The sequence below is a fragment of the Phodopus roborovskii genome, unplaced genomic scaffold (genome assembly GCF_943737965.1).
Source record: "Phodopus roborovskii unplaced genomic scaffold, PHOROB, whole genome shotgun sequence".
In the NCBI taxonomy this organism is placed as follows: Eukaryota; Metazoa; Chordata; class Mammalia; order Rodentia; family Cricetidae; genus Phodopus; species Phodopus roborovskii.
The window spans coordinates 23,755,561-23,778,457 of NW_026126482.1; the positions used below are offsets into that span (position 1 = coordinate 23,755,561).

At 48.0% G+C, this 22,897-nt stretch overlaps 1 protein-coding gene across 3 annotated transcripts in view; it reads right to left on the reverse strand.

Moving 5' to 3' along the window:
• Window positions 1-2,487: 2,487 nt before the first annotated feature.
• The window catches only part of Rreb1 (ras responsive element binding protein 1), a 54,622-nt gene continuing 34,212 nt past the window's right edge, over window positions 2,488-22,897 (reverse strand). For 2 of the 3 annotated variants that reach the window (XM_051194432.1, XM_051194434.1), the window contains 4 exons: window positions 19,297-22,207; window positions 13,092-13,253; window positions 6,935-7,711; window positions 2,488-5,828 (listed from right to left, as the gene is read on the reverse strand). In XM_051194432.1, the coding sequence (XP_051050389.1) occupies window positions 5,350-5,828; window positions 6,935-7,711; window positions 13,092-13,253; window positions 19,297-22,207 (4,329 nt within the window). In that variant the 3' untranslated portion in view covers window positions 2,488-5,349. The remainder of the gene's footprint in view (window positions 5,829-6,934; window positions 7,712-13,091; window positions 13,254-19,296; window positions 22,208-22,897) is intronic. The other variant, XM_051194433.1, reaches the window with a different exon arrangement.

The following is a 22,897-nucleotide window of genomic DNA, read 5'->3' on the forward strand; positions in this document are numbered from 1 at the left end:
GGGAAACACTTTATGTAAGTGCTCAGTCAAGGCTAACTGGATCCTGGGGGAGGAATGAACAACTCAAAGGCCCCCCTGGTGCTCAGTGCAGTCGGTTCTCCCTTCCTTTCTTGTTAGTGTTGAGACAGGGTCTCTATGTAGACCTGTCCCTGGCCTGCCCCTGCCCCCGTCCCTACCCCGGTCCCCATCCTTGCCCTCCCCCCCCCAAGGCTTGAAGATGAGTTAGGGCATTTTCTTGATTAATGTGATTGATGTAAGATAGTTCAGCCCACTGTGGGCGGTGCCATCCCTGGGCAGGTGGTCCAGGGTGTATGAGAAAGCAGTCTGAAGCCAGGCGTTGGTGGTGCACGCCTTTAATCCCAGCACGCAGGAGGCAGAGGCAGGCGGAACTCTGTGAGTTTGAGGCCAGCCTGGTCTACAGAGCAAGTTCCAGGACAGCCCCCAAAGCAATAGAGAAACCACCCTGTAACAGGAGAGGGGGAGGAGGAGGGGCCAGCTGAACAAACCAGGAAAGCAAGGCAGCAAAGAGTATCTTCTAGTCTCCACTTCTTGCTCTGACTTCCTTCATAATGGACTGTGACCTAAGAGCTCTAGATGAAATAAACCCTGTCCTCCCCAAGTTGCTTTTGGTCATGGTATTTGTCACTACAGAGAACAAATGGAATACGAGCTGCAGTCCAGTGTATCCGGGCCCTAAGACCACACACACTGGTGTCCTACCCATCACCAGTGGTTGGCAGTGCCCTTCCACCCAGCTGGAGAGGTTGGAGGCTGTGCTGGTGAGCTGCTTGTTTTGGACCATTACCAGAAATTTTCTTTTAAAGATTTATTTATTATGTATACAGCGTTCTGTCTGCATGTATCCCTGCTGGCTGGCCAGAAGGATGCACCACATCTCATTACAGATGGTTGTGAGCCAACATGCAGTTGCTAGGAATTGAACTCAGGACCTCTGGAAGACCAGCTAGTGTTCTTAACTACTGAACCATCTCTCCAGTCCTTCCCCCCCACACCAGAATTTTAATCACTGAGCCATCTGTCTAGCCCCGTGGGACATGTTAGGATACTTGTTGGTATCTCATCAAAGCCAGTTGTTGGGGCCAACAGAGGAGCCTGAGCAGGCTGAGGGAGCCCGTTCCTCCTGGCACTTAGGACTGTCAATGACTTCATATCATAACCTGTAATTAGTCTCCCCACAGGCCAGCTTCTTCTAGGGTTGCCTTTTGAGGGCTACTCCCCAGTGAGGGGTACAGGGCCCTGCACGATGACAGGTGCCCCCACACATGGGTTTGATCAGCTGTCTCCAAGCCCTGGTTCTGCTGCCCCCATTGCTGGGTTCTCACTAAAATCTGCAACACTGAGATTTCAGCTTTCCAGAATGCTCAGCCTTCCCAATGCTGCTACCCTTTAATGCAGCTCATGCTATGCTGACCCCCCAACCATGAAATTTTTCCATTGCTGTTTCATAACCATAATTTTGCAACTGTTATAAACCATAGTGTAAGTATGTTTACTGCTTCGGTGACCCGAGAGCCACAGGTTGAGAAACACTGCTCTACTCCATACCAACTTGACCCTTTACAACCGAGTTAGTGAAGAAAAGGCCAGACATTCTCCTTATTAGTCACTAGCACACAGGAAACAGATTTGGTTGTGTGGGCCACCCCAGCTGTCTCTGCTGCCACCCCTCAAGTCTCTTTCTGGCCTCATCACAAAATTTCACCCCAGCTGCTGACATACCCACCCCATCTGCATTACCAAGACAGAAACTCTTAACTGCAGCTTTTTTTAATTTTTGTTTTTGAAGATTTATATAGTGTTCTGCCTGCATGTGTGCCTGCACACTTTAAGGGCACCAGTTCTCACTACAGATGGCTGTGAGCCACCATGTGGTTGCCAGGAATTGAACTCAGGATTTCTGGAAGAGCAGCTAGTGCTCTTAACTCCTGAGTTCTCTCCAGCCCCAACTGCCTTTTATTGATGAAAGTTTATTCATCTCATGTGTATTTTGCTCCAGTTTGTCCTTTTGTCCGACAGTCCTTTGTCTTTCTTAGGTGGGTCCTAAGGACCGGTCTCAGGCTGTCAGGGTTATGGGTGCCTCTACCCACTGAGCCATCCTGCCAGCACTCCACCGTATTTGAAGCAGGACCTCTCTGAACACTAGACCACCAATCTGGCTGGATCTGTTTGTTTGTATGGCCACCCCCCCCAAGCTGGAGTTAGAGGTGTGCCACCACTCACAGCTTTTGCGTGGGCTCTGAACTCAGACCCTCCACTCTTGTGTGTCAGGCGCTTTACTGACTGTGCCATCCCCCCAGCCCCAGCTGCCTTTGAAACATGCTGCCTGGTTGGGTACCTAGGCTTCTCAGGGATCACCAGTTGGGAATTAACCTTGGACCGCTCCCTGGTGCCTGACCATTTAGACCAGCCCTGAGTGGGCAGCAGGTTTGGAGATGGGACTGGAGGAACTCACAAGCTGGTCATGTGCCATTTTTTAAATATAACATTTATTGCTTAGATGGTTTGATACAGAACAGCTTTATTTTCATTCTGAATTTGGAAGTTCTATACAACTGAGTACAAAGAGAAACAAAAAGTACCAAAACCAAACTTGTGATTCTGTTCATGTGGCATAAACCAGTTTTGTATATGACATGTAGCAGCAGTTTTTAAGTTCCCTTTAGAAAAATATGAATTCTACAGTTATTATTGTTTCCTGTTTAATGCATGGGCTGAAATCATCAGGATCAACTTCTTGAGGAAAGAGAGAAGAGGAAAAAGACGAACGTAGGATGATCTATTTGAAATCGGCATCCAACTCACCGACCTTCCCCAGAGCTGCTTGGAAAACAGCCCCACGGGGTCTTTTTGTTTTGTTTTCACAGCCAGGTATTTTATGTAGTGATTGAATCTCAGCATTGTGTCCATTAATGAGAAAAACAAAAACAAAAACAACAACAAAAAAAAAAAAAACCAAGAAAAAATTTGCACCTCAAAAATTTCAGACGATCCATATATATATATATACATATATAATATATATATATTTGTAAAAGCCCTGAGGAGAAAGAGAATCAAACAAAATGTATAGAAACAAATTAGCTGGACATGCAAACTAAACTATGATTCACCCAGCGTTTAAACAAATCACAAATTTCACAGTTTAATATGTGGGGAGGAAGGCGGGCAGGACAACAAACAAATAATACATCTCTCAATCTCACTAATAAAATGTGGCAAGACCTTATTGACTATGAAGGAACAGATCAGACTAAATAAAGCTTTAAATCAATAGTGATTATTGCGAGCTGCAGCCCTGGCTATGGCTGCTGCCGGGAGCCAATCCCTGCTACATCTTACTGCAGCGTAGAGTTCAGTCATGGCTTCTCCCCACAAGATCATAAGTTTAGTGTGGAGAGTTGCAAAGAAAAACAAAACACAAGAAACCCCAATAATAACAATGAAAATAACAGTTGTAATAATAATAAAAAACTAAGGGATGCAGGAGCTGGCTTTAACTTAGAAGACCATGGGGTCATTGGTTCTGATTTCTTTCTCTACTGTAAATAAAATCTCAATTTTAAACTGGTTCATACATCCCTAGTACAGTTAAAAAAAAAATCATATATACCTCAACATTTTTCTTTTATATGCAAATATATCACTTTTCATTATCTCTAGAATAGCTGTCTTCCATTAAAGTCAGGGTGGTTGGATATCAGCCACTAGAAACCGGTGGACAAAAGGGTATGCGTGTCTCCGGGACAGAGGAGCATATGAAGCCACAGAGTGAGGGGAACAGGTGAAGCAGAGGAAGACCCCCCTAGGGAGGTCCCAAGGCTCTGCAGGCTAGGGACAAGCACAGAAACTCTAGTAGCAGTGTGGCTCAGGCATCCTCGGGTCTCCGCTAAAGGACAGGGCGCTGAACAGTGGTCAGCTACAGTAGGAGCGGTTTCTTTCTGCTGAGGGACATCTACTGCCTGTATAGGACACTCAGGGATAAAAGGAACCCTGCCTTTGTGCACCAGGGGATTGGCCAGTTAGGAAATCAAAAGCGCTGCTCTCTCCAAGCAGCAACCCCACAACTGCAGGAAGGTGCAGGAATACAGCTCCCTGGTCTAAACCTTGCACACGTAGTTCAGTTCATCACCAGCAGTAGTATCTCATTGCTTTTCAAATGACAGTAGCACAGCTGGGGAAATGGGGAAAGGCTTGGACCCGGCTCAGCAGGAAGACAGGGATGCCTTGCAAGCTATCTCTGAGGTGCCCCAGGTGTGGCCTGGTATCTCGGATGCCTGTTCCCCAACACACGTGCATCCTTGTCCCCTCTGATCCACTCCTTAGCCACGCTTGGAGGACCACTCCTGGCCCCTGCTGGCCTCTCTGGTCATGGAAGAAAGGCTTGTATGAATACAGTAGAAGAGCCATCTCACTGGTGTGCCAACAAAAGCTTCAGGCACACATTATGCGGGGACCAGGCGGCAGTACAGGTCTCCCAGGACAAATATTGCCCATTTGTTTCTGCTGAATGCAGAGCCCAGCAAACTGATGAACTAATAATAATAATAATAATATTAATAATAATAAAATATACCAAATGGGGAGAAGGGAAAAAAAATCAATATATGACATCCAGGCATGTCCTCCATTGGTTACGCTGTTGAGGAGGTCATTCTCTGTAAATTCAGAATTTGAACAGTAACCATTTCTAACATGGAGAGTGGAGACATGTGAGGTTGAAGCTAGAATCATTCCTGGCTTTGGCTCACACCGCACTGGAACTCTGTCTCAACCATATCCACTAACAACAAAGACCAGCTCACGGCTCCTCCACCAGGTGACCCAGAGAAAAAAGGTCTAGCTTAGAAATCAGCCTCCTACCCTCTTCCCTCTGGTCATGGACAGGAAATTCACATCATTTTCTTCCAGTTATTGGCTATGGGGATCCGAGGGCTAGGCTGTCTTCTTCTGTTTCCAGCTCACAGAACAAACAGTACTATCACAGGTTCACAAAAACAAGCTCCAACACACCAATACAAAAGGTAATGTTAATGCTTAAACGAAGAGGTCTCCCAACAATTCATTAAAATCTTTGTTAAAACGCCATTGGGGGCGGGGACACACCCACAATGACATGGGAGGACCCGTAAGTAGTTAAGGCACTGGGGCAGGGTGCATGCGCACTGGGTAAGGCTATGGCACGAGCTGGTTGGCCGCACTGCCTGTCTGTCTTGCCCTCTTTCCTCTTTCCAGACAGCTGAAGGACACTGAGAAAACCTTGTGAAATCTATAATCGGGAGGCTCTGCTAGCTGTGTCTGTGCGATGATGGACGGGGACAGGGCAAGCTGTCATTCCATCCCCACGAGCTGCGAGGCACTGTCGGTGGCTGCCAGGATTGGGGCAGGCCTCTTGGTGCACAGCTCCAGCAAGTCCTGTACAAGGGCCGCTGGGCTCTGGGGGTCTGTTTCACCTGGAGGCACCTGCTCCTTGGGGGTGTTGTGGCTGGGCTCAGCTGGTTGCTCTGCTTCAGCTTTCTCCTCCCGGCTACAATCCTTCCCAGAATTGGCCGAGTTCTCTTTCCGGCTCCTGGTGATGGCCACATGGTTGCTGGTGCTAGGAGCTGAGTCGGCCTCATTCTCTGAGACAGGGTTGTTAGCACTATGGGTGGACCCATCCTCACTGTCCTCCTCAGCCCGATCGTCCTTGTCGCTGTCTTTTCCATGGTGTTTGCTGTGCCTGGCTTTCTGGTGGATCCGCTGGTGTCGCACTAGGCTGTGCTTTAAGGTGAAGGTTCGCTCACAGGTCTGACACTTGTATGGCCTTTCTCCTGAGCAATGGGAAAAAGAAAAGGAGATGTCCATTAACATGAATGAAGGCCACTGGTTCCCAGCTCCCCACGCTACACAGATGTAGTATTCAGAACTAAATAAACTAAATAAACCTTGCTACTCAGGGAGAGTCATTTTACTTGTCCAAACTGGCAAGTCTAGGGTCACATTCTTTCCCCTGTTCCTCTCAAACTAAGTCTTCTATACAATGATTTTAAGGTCTACAAGGCCAGCAACAACCCCCTCAATCAAGGCACAAGGAGGTCCAGTTGGGCTCTGACTGGTAGTTTACATACCAAGTTGCCACATCTGACAACATCTCTGGCCAGAAGGTACTAGCATGCACACCTGAGTGTAGGGCTCAGCTGGCTATGCCAAGACCACTTATGCAAAGGGGGCCATGGCAGTGAGATCCGGACAAGGGTGCTCTCTTTGGAGGGATGGCGGAGGAAGGCTGTTTTTTAACTTTTGGCTTCATGGTTCTATCGAGGTCTCCCTTTCTGCTAAAGCTAAAATAACAAGACCTTATTTGAACACTGCAGCTCCAACCCTGCAGGTGGCAGGCCGAGCTCCACAAGGAACAAGGATGTGCCCATGTGGCAGCCAGTAAGGAGTGTGTCCCAGTGCCACCAGGTTGGTTGCTACAAGGTCAGGAACAGTACAGTCCCACCCACCTATTAATGGATAACACATGGGGGTCTTCACAACATAGGTCAGGGCAGCCCCTGACTTTCCTGGCACATATCCCTGTGTCCTTCTTAGGGTTTGGCTGAGAACTACACTGGATGATCTAGAAGCCTGTGGACAGGGCAGCCATCCTCCCTATCTATAGAGGACAAGAGTGGGGCTGGGAGGCTGAGGAAAAGTGCTTTCCAAAAAGTGCCACTGCAGAGGGACCACTCTCCTGCCCTGTCAAGGGCCTGTGCCACACTCTTTGGGCCACGGGAACAGCTCCTGAAGAGCCCCAGTTTCCCCAGATCAAAGGACAACCCTGCCACCTAGCCAGTTTTTTCACGGTTGCTGGGACTGACTTCCAGTCAGACTCTTGATGACAACACTAAGTGACTCTGGTCTGTATTGGAAGGCTGAGTTTGGTCTCTCATACCCGTGTGTGATCTCATGTGCCGGGTGAGGTCCTGCAGGGACCAAAAGCGCTTGTTGCACACGCTGCAAACCTTCTTCCTCTTGTCTGCCTTGCTGGCCATGCTTTTCGGGGAGTCTGCCTTTGGTCTCTTGTCACTGTCACCCCTCTTCTCGGTTGTACCTTCCCCATCAGAGGGACCCTCTGTCTCCTCACTCTGTTTCTCCACTGAGTCTATTGCTGGAGATTCGGCAGGCTTCTCCTCAGGCTCGGGGGAAGGTGAGGGCCCCTCCATTGCTCTGCCAGCACTGTCATCGTCCAGCAAAGGCGTCTCCTTCTCCTCCTTGGGTTCCCGGCAGCCGTGCGCCTTCCGGTGGCGGCTTAGGGTACCCAGGAACTTGAAGTTCTTTCCACAGGTATTGCAGGTATGCTTCTGGTCCTGCTGGGCGGTGCCTTGGCTGTCCACAGCGCCTGCCTCACTCTCTGCCAGCTTGAAGTCCATCAGTTTGCTGGCAAAGTCAAGATCCAGGCTCTGGTTGCTGGCGGTGTCGTCCTCCGGCGCATCTGCGTCCCCAGTGTTCTCTTCCATGCTGCACTCTTCCTCTGCCTTCCCTTCTTCACTCTTTTCTTCCTCGGTCTCAGGGGGGGCTAACTCGGCGGCGTTGGCCTCTTTGACAGTGAGGTCCTGTGTGACAGGGCTGAGCTCCACTGCTCCCTCTGATGGTGGCTGCTCTTTATCCCGTGCTGTGAGATCCAGCACCTCCCCTGGGGTGGTCAATGTGTCTGTGTCTGACTGGCTGTCTGTGTAAGCAAGCAGAGCAGGGAAGGGGTTCAGATGAGGTGACACCAAGCATGCCCTTTTCAAGCACTCACTGGGACTTGGCTGGACCCACCCCGGCAGCCTGGACACTAAACCTAGTGAGGACTTTTGAACCTGGAGTTGCAAGAAGGACAAAACCAGCCTCCACATTCCCACAGTTAGAACAGATGGGTTCTTGTGCCTCAGAATTCCTGACCTCCACTGAGTGGACACCCATGTTCACTCAGCTGTCCCTACCCCAAAGAAGGTGTGAGTGACTCAGGCAGTGCAGACAGAGAAGACGTGCATTCCAGAGACTCGAAGCACTAGGGAGGTTGAGGAAGCCAAGTTGTAAAGGGTTATTGTTCCAGTGCAAAGAGCTTTTACAGACATGCAACATACACAGGAACACCACCCCCCCCATCTTCCAAACTCAAGGAGTTCACAGAAAAACAACCCCACGTGTGGATTCTGTGTATATGGTTCACAGACACATCCCCAGGTAGAGGCCAGAGAAGATGCTCCTGTACCTGTAAACAATGCATGCTGAGGATCTTTTAACACAAACCTGGTCAAGAAGATCATGTGGGGAGGGATGGCAGGTGGCTCCAAGGGGCCGTGAGAGTGTGGGTGAGCATGATGATAGGGACCTAGAGGGCAAGTCTCTTGTCGACAGTGACTTCTTGCTCCCACAGCAAAAACAGATGTGGGAAGTTCACTAGCTTTCAAGGGCCTTAAACGAGGGCACCGTGGCTAACATTAATGACACCAAAGCCCTGCACATTGGAGCATACCTGCAAATCTCAGCAGACTAAAATAGGTAGGTAAGAGTTTGAGGCCAGGTTGGGCTCCAAGGTGAGTTCAAGGCCAACCTGGGTATGAGAGAATCTCAGAAGAGAGAGAAAAGAAACAAAACACATGAAAAATTAACCACATTTAACAGTATCAGGAGGTGGGCGGTGGTGGTGCACACCTTTAATCCCAGCACTTGGGTGGCAGAGGCAGGCAGATCTCTGAGTTTGAGACCAGCTTGGTCTACAAGAGCTAGTTCCAGGACAGGCTCCAAAGCTACACAGCGAAACCCTGCCTCAAAAAACAAACAAAAAAGTAACAGTATCAGGAACATTACCTGTTCTCTACTAGGGTTGAACAAGGACTTGATGGTTCTAACAGCAAAATGGAACCTGGCTGAGAACTGCTCTTTTACTGCAGACTTAATGTTCCATTCACTACTATGGGTTCTCTGAGCCCAAAGAGGAAATTCACTGTCTTATAGCACATAAGAGAGGTGCACCCTCTGACAGGCATTATCTCTGATCAGTGCTTGAGGCTGCAGAGATTCTTGCACCTAACCTGAGACTTTTACTTGCTGTGGGGAATAAGCCAGAAGGCCACCACATGCCTATCATTCCTTCTCAGTGTCATATGCTCCATCATGTGCCATCAAGGCGGGTCTTGGGGCTGGGGAGAGGTGCAGCCTCAGACTTAAACGTCATACCTGCCTGGGGCTTTGGGTTCTTCTGCAAATAAGTGAGGACATGTCCACCTGCATCAATTCTTTGGTTTCATTCTTACTGGGCTTGGTAGAAGTTACTGTTGAGTTATCTCAAGAGACTTCAGAAGTAGACAAGAAATCACAGTATGAAGATAGTTTGTGACAAGAAACAGCAACCCTGAGAGACATAGACTGATGCTTAGGCTATACTCGAAGGGAAACATCTATGCTCATTTTCTGGGATAACAGAGAGCATCTATAGTATGGATTTGGTTTAAACTGTACAAGAGAAGCACATAATGCTTTGCTTTCTTGCTTTGTGAGTAATTCTGTGTGTGCATGTATGTGTTTTCCTGCACAAGTTTGGGAACCAGAGGTCCATCAATGTCTTCCGTTTTCCTCCATTACTTTCTATCTTTTTTTTTTTTTTGAAACAGTGCCTTTCACTAACCTGAAGTTTGTTGAATGGCCAGACTGGCTGCCCAGCAAGCTCTCTCATCGTGTCTCTTGCTACCACAGTCCAGGGATTTTAGGCATAAGCCAACATTACCTGATTTTCTTTCTTTTTTTTTTTTTTTAAATGAGTCCTAGGGAATGAGCCATATCCCTAGTCCAGTTAAAAAATATGGTTATTTTCTGGTTAATTCTCCTACCCCATCACGTAGGCTGTTTGCGTTAGGGAGAATATATTTAAAATGATAAACTTCTAAAAATAAACTGGGCAGTGGTGCCACACATCTCAGCATGTGGGAAAGGGCAGGCAGACCTCTGAGTTTGAGTACAGCCTGGTCTACAGAGAGAGTTCCAGGACAGTCAGAGATACACAGAGGAAACCTGTCTTAAAAAACAAAAACAAACACCCCCAACCCACTTACAAAAACAAAAATAAATTCTGAAACCAAACGCAAGTACAAGCACTAAGACTGAATTATCCCATTTGTGATTCAGTTTTGAGGGTGGATACCTTCTCCCTATGTGCAATAAAACTCGCTATTTTGAACAAAAGTGGCTTCGTTGCACTCCAAAGTTCCACTAGGGGGAGTGTTTTAGCAGGGTAGCCTGTGACTTTTTTTTTTTTTTTTTATGATTCTCAGGAATAATAGAGTTAACCTCCTCACATATGGTGAGTGAGCAAGTAGACTACTTGAAAGGACTCATCCTCAAAGCCCCACTTCCAAATGGAGGCAGCTGAGCTCATCACTTCGATGCAATCTTAAAAGGATGTGCTGCTTCACAGTCCCCATGAGTTCCCCACTTAGTGCCCTTAACACTTAAGAAAATTGCTGGAGAAAGCAGAAGGAACCCTAGTAGTCAGTGAGTGTCCAGCTCCTCCTAAAGGACAGCAGATCTCTTGCTTCCTAGAAATTAAATGTCACTTAGCTAATGTGACAGATGCAACTGACATACACAACCTGATGGAAGGTTTTGCCTGCACTTTGCCTGATATGTTCAAGGATGGGGAGCACTTTTGGGTACCAGTGCACGTGAATGACAGGACTTTTGTGTTGGTAATAGAGCCTTTCCATTAAGGAATAGTTTTAAAACATTCAAGTTTATATTGTAACAGGTCCTGTCCAGCTCTACCAATGTGATACATCACTAAGAACCAAGAAGCAGAGTAGGCCACATCTGCCTAGCAGAAGGAAGAGTTTCAGTTTAAAACTGAGTATTTAATACAGCCCTTTAAGGGAAAATTGTCTCCCATCATAGTATTTTTAGCATTGGGTGTGGGGGAAATCTGGGGTGCATTTTCATGGAAGACCTCATATGGTTGGAAGTCACATGACAACATAAAAAAAAACGTGCTTAGGGATTTAAAAGAATTTAACCTACGCACATAAACCAAATTTCAAAAACCAGGAACTTCCTTCCTTGTCATCTCCTGTCTCTTTAATACAAAGTCTATCAGGTGATAGTATGCTTGCCTACCCATGATGATGGATCTACAAAACCTGGCATTGCCTCTAAACACTACACAAACCGGGCATAGTGAGATACTCCGGGGAGCACTCCAGACACAGGAGCAGGAGGACCCGAAGTTTAAGGTCATCCTTGAATTTGAAGATAGCTATCAAAGCCACTCGGTTTATAAATGTCTCAAATCCCTCAACTCCAATGTCTGCTGTTCTTTCTCTCCCTCCTAAATTTGTTCTCCCTCTCATCATGAGCTGTCTAGAATTAAACCAGACACTTATCCCTTGGATAGAACTTTCAGTGACTTCCTTTCCCAGAGGCTTTGTCCCTTTAAGAAAATCTATATAACTTTTGGAGCTGGGCCTTGGAAAAAGAAAACCTATAATTGTAAACTTAAAAAGTAAATACACCCACAGGCTAACACTTGGTGCCAATGCTAAGCTCAGACTATGGATTTTAACTGAGCTCTGTGTAAGCAGCAGAGATCATGTGAACATCCTCCAGCATGAGCAGGATGCAACAGACTTTTCCGAGGGCATGGGTTCCTACCCCAAAGAAACCCCCATGTCAACTGCCTTCCCTCCTGAACTGGTTTTGGAAGAGCCACGGGAGCGTTCTGTAAAGTAGGCTGTAAGAAAGCGTTCCAGTCTAATAGGTGCCCTGGCAATGATGGCTAATCATTAACAGGACAGTCTGCAGCAAAGACAGCTGCTGCAGTGCCTCAGGCTTCCTGGAGCTTGAGAAGCAGATCAGGCTTGGCTCACAGAGACTCAACCATGGCGGGATACCTTTCTTTACCCAAAGATCTTGGAGAACTATGTGAAAATGGAAGTCAGGGGTGGGGGAGAAGAGCCAGCAAACCAGCTGGACCATTCTGGTCCTTAAAGGGTTTGACCCAGGCAGAGGGATCCAGCGAGCCAAAGGCATTCCATTGCTTGCACAAGGCTGAGGGAAGGTGTGGGAAGGGTAGAGGTGGCTTCCCCACTGCGGTCAGCTCTCCCTGAATGCAATCCACTGTGATGTTTCATCACTGAGGTAAGGACAAGGGAGTCGAGGGTTGGGGTGTCTTCCACTTACACAGCACTCTATCCCACTGGAGTCTGAGGAAGAGAAGTCCCAAGACACAACTGAAACCCTAGATAAACATATCGGTGGCTCTGATTCAAGCAATGGGCAAATGCCAGCTTTCGCCGCCCACAGAGCTGGGCCTGCAGCGGCAGTACCCTCACTCCTACCGGCTTCACTAGGCAGCCTGCAGCAGCTTGGTTCTGGTATGGGGTGTTTTGGGGGTATGGGTAGGAGATAGCATACTTCAGCAGTTGGATTATAGAGTGTATTAAATAAAGGGCATAAGTAAATACAGAAGCCGAAGGGGTGAAGGTGGCATAAAAGGAACGGGGCAGTGTTAATTACTCTGTAGGGTTGGGGGGAGGAAGCACACATCAGCACAGGAGAATACCCGGATCCAGGTCAAGCAGAGTTGTGATTAAAGAAAGGACATGCAGAGTGCTTTTTCAAACAGGGACAGGTTTGTACTGGGAAAGAGTTATTAAAAAGAAACACCCTGCTTTGCCCCACCCCAACCCCCCAACTAAAAGCATGGGGGTCACAGCTCCTGCAGCATTGAGGCCACTGGGCAAGTGCTGCTCAAGAAGGCTGCAGAAGCTGGGTCCCCCAAACTTCAGAGCTTTGCATTTCCTTCAGGGATTTACACCAGAAGCCGAACATATAAAACATCCGCACATCCCACCTTCCAGGATCAGAACAATGGCAATATCTGGAAGGAAGGCACTAACATTCTTCCCCCAACTCCGCAGGCCTCGTGTCAGTCAGTTTAGGGTTAGGTGAACTTCCAGTCCTCCACAGAACCCTGTGTAGAGGCTACACTGTGAGTGGCCCCAGCTCACACAGCTTTAACCGAGCTCTGGGGAGCGCCCTCCTCTCTCTGGTTCTCCATCACCTGGAGGCTCTACCTGTGCTATCATGGGATCCAACATCACCCTCTTTTGGGGGAATAAGCCCGTTTCTTCTCAGGGAGCAGGTGGTAACTCCATGTTTGCGCAACTGGTGGCGTTCACAGTTAGATTTGGTAGAAAAGAAGGCATCGCATTTTTGACAAGGGAAGGGTTTCTGACCTGAAGCAGGAAAAAAAAATATGTGTTTATCTGGCTTTCTACTGCAATGGAAAAGTTGCTTTTGATCAGCTCTCCTTGGATCGCTGGCATTTGTTCACCCCTCCACCCTTTCATTTTAAGAAAGAGAAACACACTTGCAAACAAACAAACAAACAAAAAAAAAACTCAGAGAAACAACAACTAAAATAATCATTTCCCCCTAGCCTTCATGTAGCAGACACTGTCTTCAAGTGGCTAAAAGAAAGTTTATAATGAAAGCAAGATACACGTGTTTCAAGTAAGGCAGTGAGAGGTGTTGACACCACCACAAGGTTTTTAAAGCACAGTAAGTGACACCTACATAACCAGAGTAAAACCATTCATTCCCTTTCAGCCTGGCAGGCAGTACTGAAGGTGAGGGTGAGCTGGGACAGGGAGGGAGGCGCAAGCCTCCCCATGGGAGATCATGAACCCCTGGCAACTTTGAGGGTCATACTGAGAAGTCAGAGTGAGTCTTCCATCCAGTGTGGCAGCTCTCCCTCTTCTTGACAAAGCCGTCAGAGGAAATTCTGCCATGACCTCCACCCAGGCCCTACTGGCAAGTGACAGGAGGGCTCATCCCATGCTTCCTGGGTTTTCTTACTCTTGCTTTGTATGGATAGTAGAGACCTGCACATGGCCAAGTCTACATCAGCTTACATGCTCTGTTCTACAGAAGCATAGGGGATGCTAGGCCAGAGCTCAGCCCAGACTCCATGCCAACGCTAGGAATGAACAGGGTGACGTGCTGGGAGGAGAGGTCCTTCCTCCCAGAGGAAGTTTCTGCTTTTGCCTGCTTATCCCCTTATTCATTTGGTTCCCTTTGCACTGTAAACATTCTGTTTCAAAATGTGTTGGAAGCTCGCCTGTGGTTTGTCCTGGGGTTGTGTGGACTGATGTGGAGGGGAAAGGGCAAGGGCTCAGGAGGAGAGTATGCATGGTCAAGTAGGGCAGGAGAATGGGAAAAGATGCCATGGTAAAGAAGGAAGAGGGAGAAAAAGGAACAGAGAGGGAACAAGAAGGGCAGGGAAGGAAAGAGGAAGGAAGAGGGGAGAGGGGGAAGTGACAAGAGAAGGACAGCAGAGGAGGGAGGGCGGAGAAGGCGGAGAAAGGAGAGGTGGGAAAACAAGAATGGGAAGCACTGAGCTTCGGGAGACAGAAGGCAATGTTGAATTGTTCACTGTCACTGCTTTGTCCCCACCGCTTTGGCCCTGTTCCAGTTGCCAGATTCCAGGTCCCAGTCTCTGACTCCACTGGGCCATGGTGTCATCAACTAACACGTGTTTCTGCCTAGTGCTGCTATCCCGAAACCTTGAACCTGTAGACAACCTTTAATAACTGACAGGAAAGTCACGTGACACAGCCCCCTGGAAACACAAACCAGGAACCTTCCCTTTAGATTAATGCTTTAATGTTTGCAAAGCTTAGACTAGTGCAGTGTGCAAGATGGGCACTGCAGAGGCCTCCGGAGCTTGGGAAGAACCACAAGGGCTTCTACCTTCCAGGGGAAGGAAGGCCCAGAGTGCCTGTGCAATGCACCCGGGCAAGGGGCACCTACTCCCTTCTGAGAGCACACAGCTTGCAGACCTCCTTAGGATAGTGCACATGGGTCAGGGATAGAGCTCAAGGGCTTGTGGCTTATGAGGCTCTGGGCTTGAACTGCAGCATTGAAGAAAGCAGCAGCAGCATTCACCCACAAAAGCAGCCAAACAAAGACCCCTACCCACCCACCCAGCAATGTCTACTCTGCACAGTGGAAAGGCACACAAAAGGTGTATGGCGTTGGGGTGACAACACGGACATAAATGTTTGCATCAATCCAACCATTCTTAGAGACCCTGGGAAGGCCACATCAAAATCCTGTCGCATGTACTTAGAATGTACCAACAAGGGACCTATGCACAATAGTTGAGAACCCACCAGCTGCTTGGTGAGTCCCCTGACAAGGGTCTACAAGAGTTTTTCTGCTAAAAGCACAGAAAGCACCTTCATTTAAAAAAAAAAAAAAAAAAAAAAAAAAAAAGAACCATGACGTGACTAACTGCTAATTGTAGAGACATTTTTGCTATGTATTTTTCAGGTGACTGTTTTGCTTTTCATTAATGATTGAACACAGTATGTTAAAATATAATTATGAATAAACAATATAAAAACATAAATAAAAAAATAAAAACATTTAAAATACATTTTAAGATGTATTTTAAAATTTCCTTTGCTACTGTCAAAAAGCAAAATGGCAGCTTCCTCAGGTTTGGCCAGATGGGGAGGAAGAGAACTGAGGAGAATGAGAAACGAGGGGGCAGGGTTAGTGGCCGGGCATGAGCCATGCAGCACAATGAAGCACTGGTTCAAGTACCAGCACCAAAGGTGGGAGGGGACCTTAAAAAGGAAAAGTCAGAAGCTATCGTACTAGAACTTGTTCATGTTTTTATATGTGCCTGTGCATGTACACTGCACGTGTGGGAGAACCAAACAGAGCATGTCATCTCTTGGAGATGGGGTTACAAGAGTTTGTAAGATGCCCCGCGTATTACATGCTCGGGATCTGAACTCTGCTCCTAACCACCCAGCCCTCTCTCCAGCTCCACTATGCTGACATTCTTGATTTCAAAGGAAATGGTAGGTGCTAATCTCTTTTGTGATTTACTTTTTAGTTTTCATGTGTTTTTCCTTTACAGGTGGTTTGGACAGCCAGGCTTTATTCCCCGATGAAGAGTCCTGTTAATGCATGACAGTTCAGTGGCACCCAAGCTTTAGACCACAGGAAGGGCCTCAAACTGACAAGTAATATAATCATTTAAAGCTCACATGTTTGCCGCAAAAAACAAAACAGCATGCCTTGCAGAGAAGCAAAAATGGTGAGGCTCTTCAGTATTTTATAGTAGATCTGAAAAATCACCGGAGGACTTGACCCATATCGCATGACTAAAATAACCATTGGTAACTGTCCTCCTATATTACGTGTGTGTGTGTGTGTGTGTGTGTGTGTGTGTGTGTGTGTGTGTGTGTGTGTGTGTGTGAGAGAGAGAGAGAGAGAGAGAACAGCTGTAAACATAAGGAATTACTTTTGTACCCAGGGCTTGTATGTCCCCCACCCCAATGTGAACATTAAAGCCAGTCAGCCAATATTCATTCATGCAGAGCAGTCAGAAAAGGAAGAGGCATTATCTGAAGGGCACTGGGAACAAAGCCAGGCAGCAGAAGGAACAAGAGTTTGCTGAGGACAACGGGACCTTGTTTGTCAAGACCTAAATGGACAGCGGATGGGATAAAAATGTTCCCTGAAGAGAATCAAGGTTAGAACTCAGATGGAGTTCTTCGGATGACAAGACTGTAGAAGCTCAAGCCTTCCAGAACTTTCCACATGCTCTTCCCTGAGGGCCAAGACATCTTTCTTCTCTTTTCTTCTTCCTTTGCAGTCAAAGCTACCAATTAAGTAAAAGTGGTAAAAACTGGGCTGGAGTGAGTTTAGTGTTCTTGAAGACCTGAATCAGTTCTCAGCGCCTATATCTAATGGCTCACAAGCACCTGTAACTTCAACTCCAGGGGATCCAATAGCCTCTTCTAGCCTCCACAGGTACCTACCTGCACACATATGTGCAGTTATACATACAAACACACACACACTAACATACATTAAAATAGACCTCAGTAAAAGGCATCCAAGTACAACTGGTGCCAGTTGCTTTCTACATGGTGAGAACATCTCCCTAACTCAAACTCCAGTGATTGTTACCCATCAGCAATGGGTAGGAGGTGAGGGGGAGGAGCCCAGACCTGGCAAAGGAGCTCAAAGCACCCATGAGAAAGTGAGTTAGGGAATCCCAGATGTTACAGCTGGAGGGGATTCTCAGAGATTGCACCATCCTGACCCGTCACTGTGGGACAAGGAACCAGAGCAAAGGGAAGGAGGAAGAGAGAGGGCAGAAGCTAAAAGGGACTGGTTGTTTGCTGGCACTCTGTCCTGCTGTGGTCTAAAGTCACAGGACGAGATGCTCAAGAGGGGAACTGGCAGGAACAGTGCATTGTTGTCTCATGAGGTACAATGCATTCAGAGAAGGAATGGTGAGCCACAGGCTTGTAGAGAGTTGGATGGAGGAGGGAGGAAACTGAGCATGGAGAAACTACACAAGAGGACATGAAAGATGACAGCTTCTTCCTCAGATGCAGTTCCTGGAACCTAAACAGGGTAAAGAGCTAAAGTCATGTTTGTGCTGGCTGGCCCCCTATTTGAACATTTAGCATTTGGCCTCATTGCTCCATTGTAGGGCGTGGGTAAATTGGAGAAATGCGGTGAGATAAAGTATAGATGCTAGGATAATCCCACAGAGTAGAAGATAGGATGGAAGGAGGCATCTCTCTTTCTCTCATGATGTAGGCTGTCAGCTTAACTACAGCTGAAATTGGGTTTTGCTCAATGCTGTTGGCTGGAATTTATTATTTAAAAAAATTTATTCTCTCTCTCTCTCTCTCTCTCTCTGTGTGTGTGTGTGTGCGCGCACATATGCAGAGGTCAAAGAACAACTTTTCTGAGTTGGTTCTTTTCATCTACCATGTGGGTCCTGGCTGGGGATTGAACAGGTTCAGATGCTCCTAAACCAAAAATGATGGCACTCTGGCAATCAAAACCCAGGCAATCATAAGGAATGGCCTCTCAAGTGGGAATGTGCCTCTGGTATCTACAGACACCAGCACAAATCAGAAAGAAATGTATGGATGCTTCAGTTTCCAGGAAGACTATCAGTTTGCTGGGAGATGGGCCATCAATAGAAAATGTGCCACGCCCACTGAACCTAGAGCTCTCATTCATTTAGAGGAGAAAGTGGGAGGAGCTGTGGGAAATCACAAGGTCCAGACCACCTCAAAAGGCACAGCTGCACTATCAGTCCTACTTACAGTGTTTCTACACAGAACGCAGCTCACACCCACTCTCCATTACCTCCGTCCTTTACAATACTGTTATAAACTTCCTAACTACCTTGAGTTTCTATAGTTTGTAAGCGAAATGACAAGATGTCCCGTTAAATCTGAATGGTCATTCAAATCAACAAGTAATGCTTTCATATGTCCCTAACACTACCAAAATTACTTGCTGGCCTAAAATTCAAATTTTGCTGGTGACCTAGCAATTCTGTACTATACATATAGTAAGAATAAGTTTTTCAGTCTTATCTATTAGTATTTGAAATGTCAACTCCAAAAGGGTAAGGACCTCAACTCAATGTACATAGTCCAATGATAAAAACCCTAAAAAAATTATACTAAAAAAATTATAATTATGATGAAAGGTATATGGTTACTGAAATAGTCAAGGTACCTAGCATAAAATAATTTAACTAATATTCAATATTTAAGACTTCTAAAATTCAACTTCTAGAAACTGACATCTGAAAAATATTTCTGGAATACCATTTTGGTAATTTAACTCTGTTATTTAGAAATCTGAATTATAGTGTGTGTTTACCTCAGCAGTTGATGTCTTACAATAAATAAACTTAAAATTATTTCCAGTACCAATCATCTATGACAAATATTCAAAACAGGAGAAAAATAAAAAAAAAAAAAAAAAATAGGGGAAGGTGCAGCTTCAGAGAAGAGAAAACACTCGGCAGAATTTCCTTTTACATGTATGGTAGGCAAAGAACGCCATAGAATGTTCAAAATGAGAAAAGCGGCACTGAAGATCCCAGCGTGAGATTTCTCGTGTCAAAGCACTGAGCTCATTACCTCTCCAGTTCCACTTCTCTGGAACTGTCTCTATACTTAGTAGAATAGATTGACACTTGTCAGGCAAGGGATGTGAGGAGGGAAGAGAGCCTAAGACCACCGTCACCTGTGTCTGAGCCATTTGTTTCCCAGAAGCCCTCGGTGCCTCAGACCACAGATTATATGGAAAGTAACAGCCTGTGGCTTCTGAGACACAGAAGACTGGAGCATGAGAAAAGAGCCCCAGACTTTAGGCCTACCCCTACCCCTCACTCTCTTCTTTCAAGGCTCACCGCTTGGTGAGCCTTGAGGGCCTTACCAGTGTGTGTGAGCATGTGCCTCTGGAGGGAGCTGGCCCAAGGGAAGACCCGGGGACAGTGGGGGCAGTTGATCTTCTGCAGGCAGTTGGCGTAGGAGTTCCGCTTTGCTCTCAGCAGCCTGTCTTCTGCAGGGCTACCCTGCTCCTCATCACTGGGCCCATGGTGGTCTGCAGGGGCTGCAGACACCTCATCCTGAACATCATCTTCTGCAGTCTGCAGAAATGGACTGAATTTGTTGGTATCTGTGGTGGCCAGCATCTTCTCGATGCTAGCAAACTCCCCACTGGAGTCCAGGTCCACACCACTGCTGTTGGTGATGGGCCGGTTTCTCATTCCCCTTTTCCTACCCCTCTTCCTCGATGAGCTGGATGACCCTTGCTCAGTAGGCAAGGCTTCCTCTGGGCTGCTGGCTGTAGGGGGTGGGTCACTGGATTCTTTAGGGCTTGTGATGTCAGTGGGGGTGGTGATAGCTTTGGGGATGGAGCTTCCTAAGCTGTCTGTGGCCACAGTGGTACTGCTGGTGATGGACAGGCCAGGGTCAGCAGCCTTCGTTTTCAGCAGAGTAGGGGCAGAGGACACAGATGAGATGATCTGTGCAATGGAAGCCAGTGGGGGAAGCTCCTCTGTCACCGGGGGCTTTGGCAAGAGGAGGGGAGGCTTCGGCCGTAAGGGCCGAAGCAAGGCTGGGTTGTTCAAGAGGGCAGGGTTGCCCAAAAGGGGAGGGCTGCCGATGAGAGCCGAGGAATAGATGGGGACAGCCAGCTGCACGGAGCCCTGGAGAGGCTGAGTGTGGGGTTCCAGGTTGGCAGTGGTGGTGATGGCCACTACAGTGCCCGTGGGGTTTTCCAGGCTCCCTCTGGGCTCCACAGTCACTGACAAGGTAGGGCAGGGCAACGGGCAGGGAGAGAGCTGCTCAGTTTTCCCAGATTCTGGTTCTGGTTTCTTGGTGTCACTAGGCACAACTGTGTCCTTGTCTCCTTTCTTTATGCTCTTGGGGATGGATAGGTCAATGGGTTCCATGGAGCAGTCATAGGAGGAAGAGTTCGGCAAGGAGGACACATTTTCCTGTTTCACTTGGACCAGCGCCAGGCCCTTCTGTGAAAAGTCAAGGGGTTCGTTGAAGTCCATTGCAAAGCTGCTGGCTGGCTCCAACTTTACTGAGATGTGGGAAGGCAAGGGCTGGGTGGGGCTTGTGTGAAGAAAGCCATTTTGGGGCTCCAGGAAAGTGGCGAGGGGCTTGCACTCACCAAAAGCAATGCAGCTGCCCCCTTCTCCTCTGGCAGAGGCCTCTGTGGGCGCGTCAGTGGGGCCAAGGCCACTGTCTGTGGCAAGCACGTAGCTCTCGATGTCACGCTCGGGCACGTGCAGGTGCTGCTTGAGGATGTGATGGACACAGTTGCGCTTGGCTGCAAAGGTGGCATTGCATTCCTTGCACTCGAAGGGTTTGCGGCCTTTGTGGCAGCCACCCAGGCCTCGGCTGCAGTGTGTGCGCATGTGCATGCGCAGGGCACGGTAGTGCTTCAGATCCTCACCGCACAGCCGACACACGGTCTCTGGGGAGCAGAAGGCATCCACCAGCTCCGCTGCACTGCTGCTCACGTACTCTATGTTCTTTTCGATGTCCTTTCGGGTGGCCTTGAGGTGCTTCTTGCGCAGGTGCCGCTCGCAATTGGCCTTGACTGTGAATGGGTAGTGGCAGATCTTGCAGATATAGGGCCGTTCCCCGCTGTGTGTGCGAAGGTGGCGGATAAGAGCGGCCTTGTCTGCAGCGATATAGTCGCAGATGTTGCATTGATAGGGCGAGATGCCCAGGTGGGAGCGAACATGGGCGCGCAGAACTCCAGAGAAAGCAAACACCTGGTTACAAAAGCGGCAGGGGTAGAGAACCTTGCGCATGGCGGGGGTCTTTTTGCCACTGGGGCCTGTCATGATGGCTTTGAGGTCGCCCTCTGTTATCTCCTGTTTGATCTTTGCCTCCATGTTTAGGGGCAGCAGGGCCTCGATGATGCTGTCCTGTTCTAGCTGTGTCTTCATCTCGGGCTGGCCTGGCAACTCTACCCCAGGTTGCTGCAGGAAGAGCTGTGTGGTGGCGTTGGACTGGACCCCAGACTTGGACTGCAGCAGGTGAACGCCGGAGGCAACCTCAACTGACCCCTTGAGGAACTTCAGCGATTGTGGTGGAAGGCTCGGGCTGATACAGCCTGGGGATGCCTGCTGTGCATTGATGAGAGGTGGGGGTGTAGATGTGGCTACTACTGTCCGGGGTGTGACCAAGGGCTTTGGCTTCAAAGGAGGCATGTGTTTGAAAATTGCCTGAAGGGGGGTGGCAGGAGCCTTGGAAAGTGGCGGAAGACTGATTTGTGGTGGAGCTGAAGCTGCCATCTTTAGAATCTGTTGGATATCTGCTAGCTCAATGGCTGACTCTCCTGAAATAGGCTTAACCACAATACTACTGTCTGGCTGGATGATGAAACCCTTCTGGAAGGGCTGCAGGGAGAGATGCTTCAAGCTCTCCTTGGTAGCTGGGAGAACTGTCAGAGAACCACCTAAAGAAGCAGCTTCAAAAGGAGACAGACTCAGCACATTGGTGCATCCAGGGTCCTGAGGTAGCTGGCACTTGAGTGTTTGAAGCTGTATTGCTTGGTTGTCATCCGGCAGGGACTCCTCTGGAGGTGTAGGCCTGACATCTTTGGTGTGCTGCAGGCCCAGAAAGGTCATGAAGACCTTCTGGTCCAGGGTATCACCAGCCAGGGTCTTGGTCTGGAGCTTCTCCCGGCCCTGATCAGCAGGGATGTGGGTCTGCCTGTGCAGGATGAGTGAGGACAGCATAGGGAATGCCTTGTCGCAGGTGTCACACACGAACCGGTGTTGCTCGCTGATGCACCTCCGTAGGTTTGTTTCACACCAGGCCTAGGTGAAATCCACCAGCAAAAGCAAGGGAGGAAAGGTGAGGATTTAAAAACTGGTCCTAAAGGGAGATGTGAGAAGTATCTGTTGTATAACAGCAGCCTTTTCTGTTAATACAGAGAGGCAACCTTTCTGAGTGTGACTCTGAGACTGAAGTAGGAAAATGATGAACAGTGAGCATGAGCCTGGCCTACAGCCTGTGGGCCACATGTGGCCATGGACAGCTATGGAAGCAGTCCAACACAGAACTGGAAACTTCAAACATTAAGAGATATTTTTCTTCTGTCACTCAATTGCAATAGTTCACAAGTGTGAACTCTGTAGATAGCAATGTCCAATTGCAATGGTGTGTGTGTGTCTGTGTCATCCCCGCCCCCTCCGCCCCCCATTAAAATCCAGGCTGGCCTAGTCTGTCCTTCTTGGGATGAGAGGGATCTTTTATCTTAGGTTGTATTTTCTTTGAGTTGTTGTGTGGATCTAGCTCACTGGTGCCTTCTGCCCATTCTTCAGGCTTTGAGGTTTAAAGTTGTAAAAGTTGTAAATTCACCACCACTCTCAGAGTCCTGTTGTAAGTCCAAGAATACCAAGGAGGACAGATTGGGCCAGCCTGGACTTTAGTGAGAGAAAGGACATTACAGAAAATACTACTACCCTACCCCACACAGCTGTAGACTGTAGAGGTAGCTGCAGGTT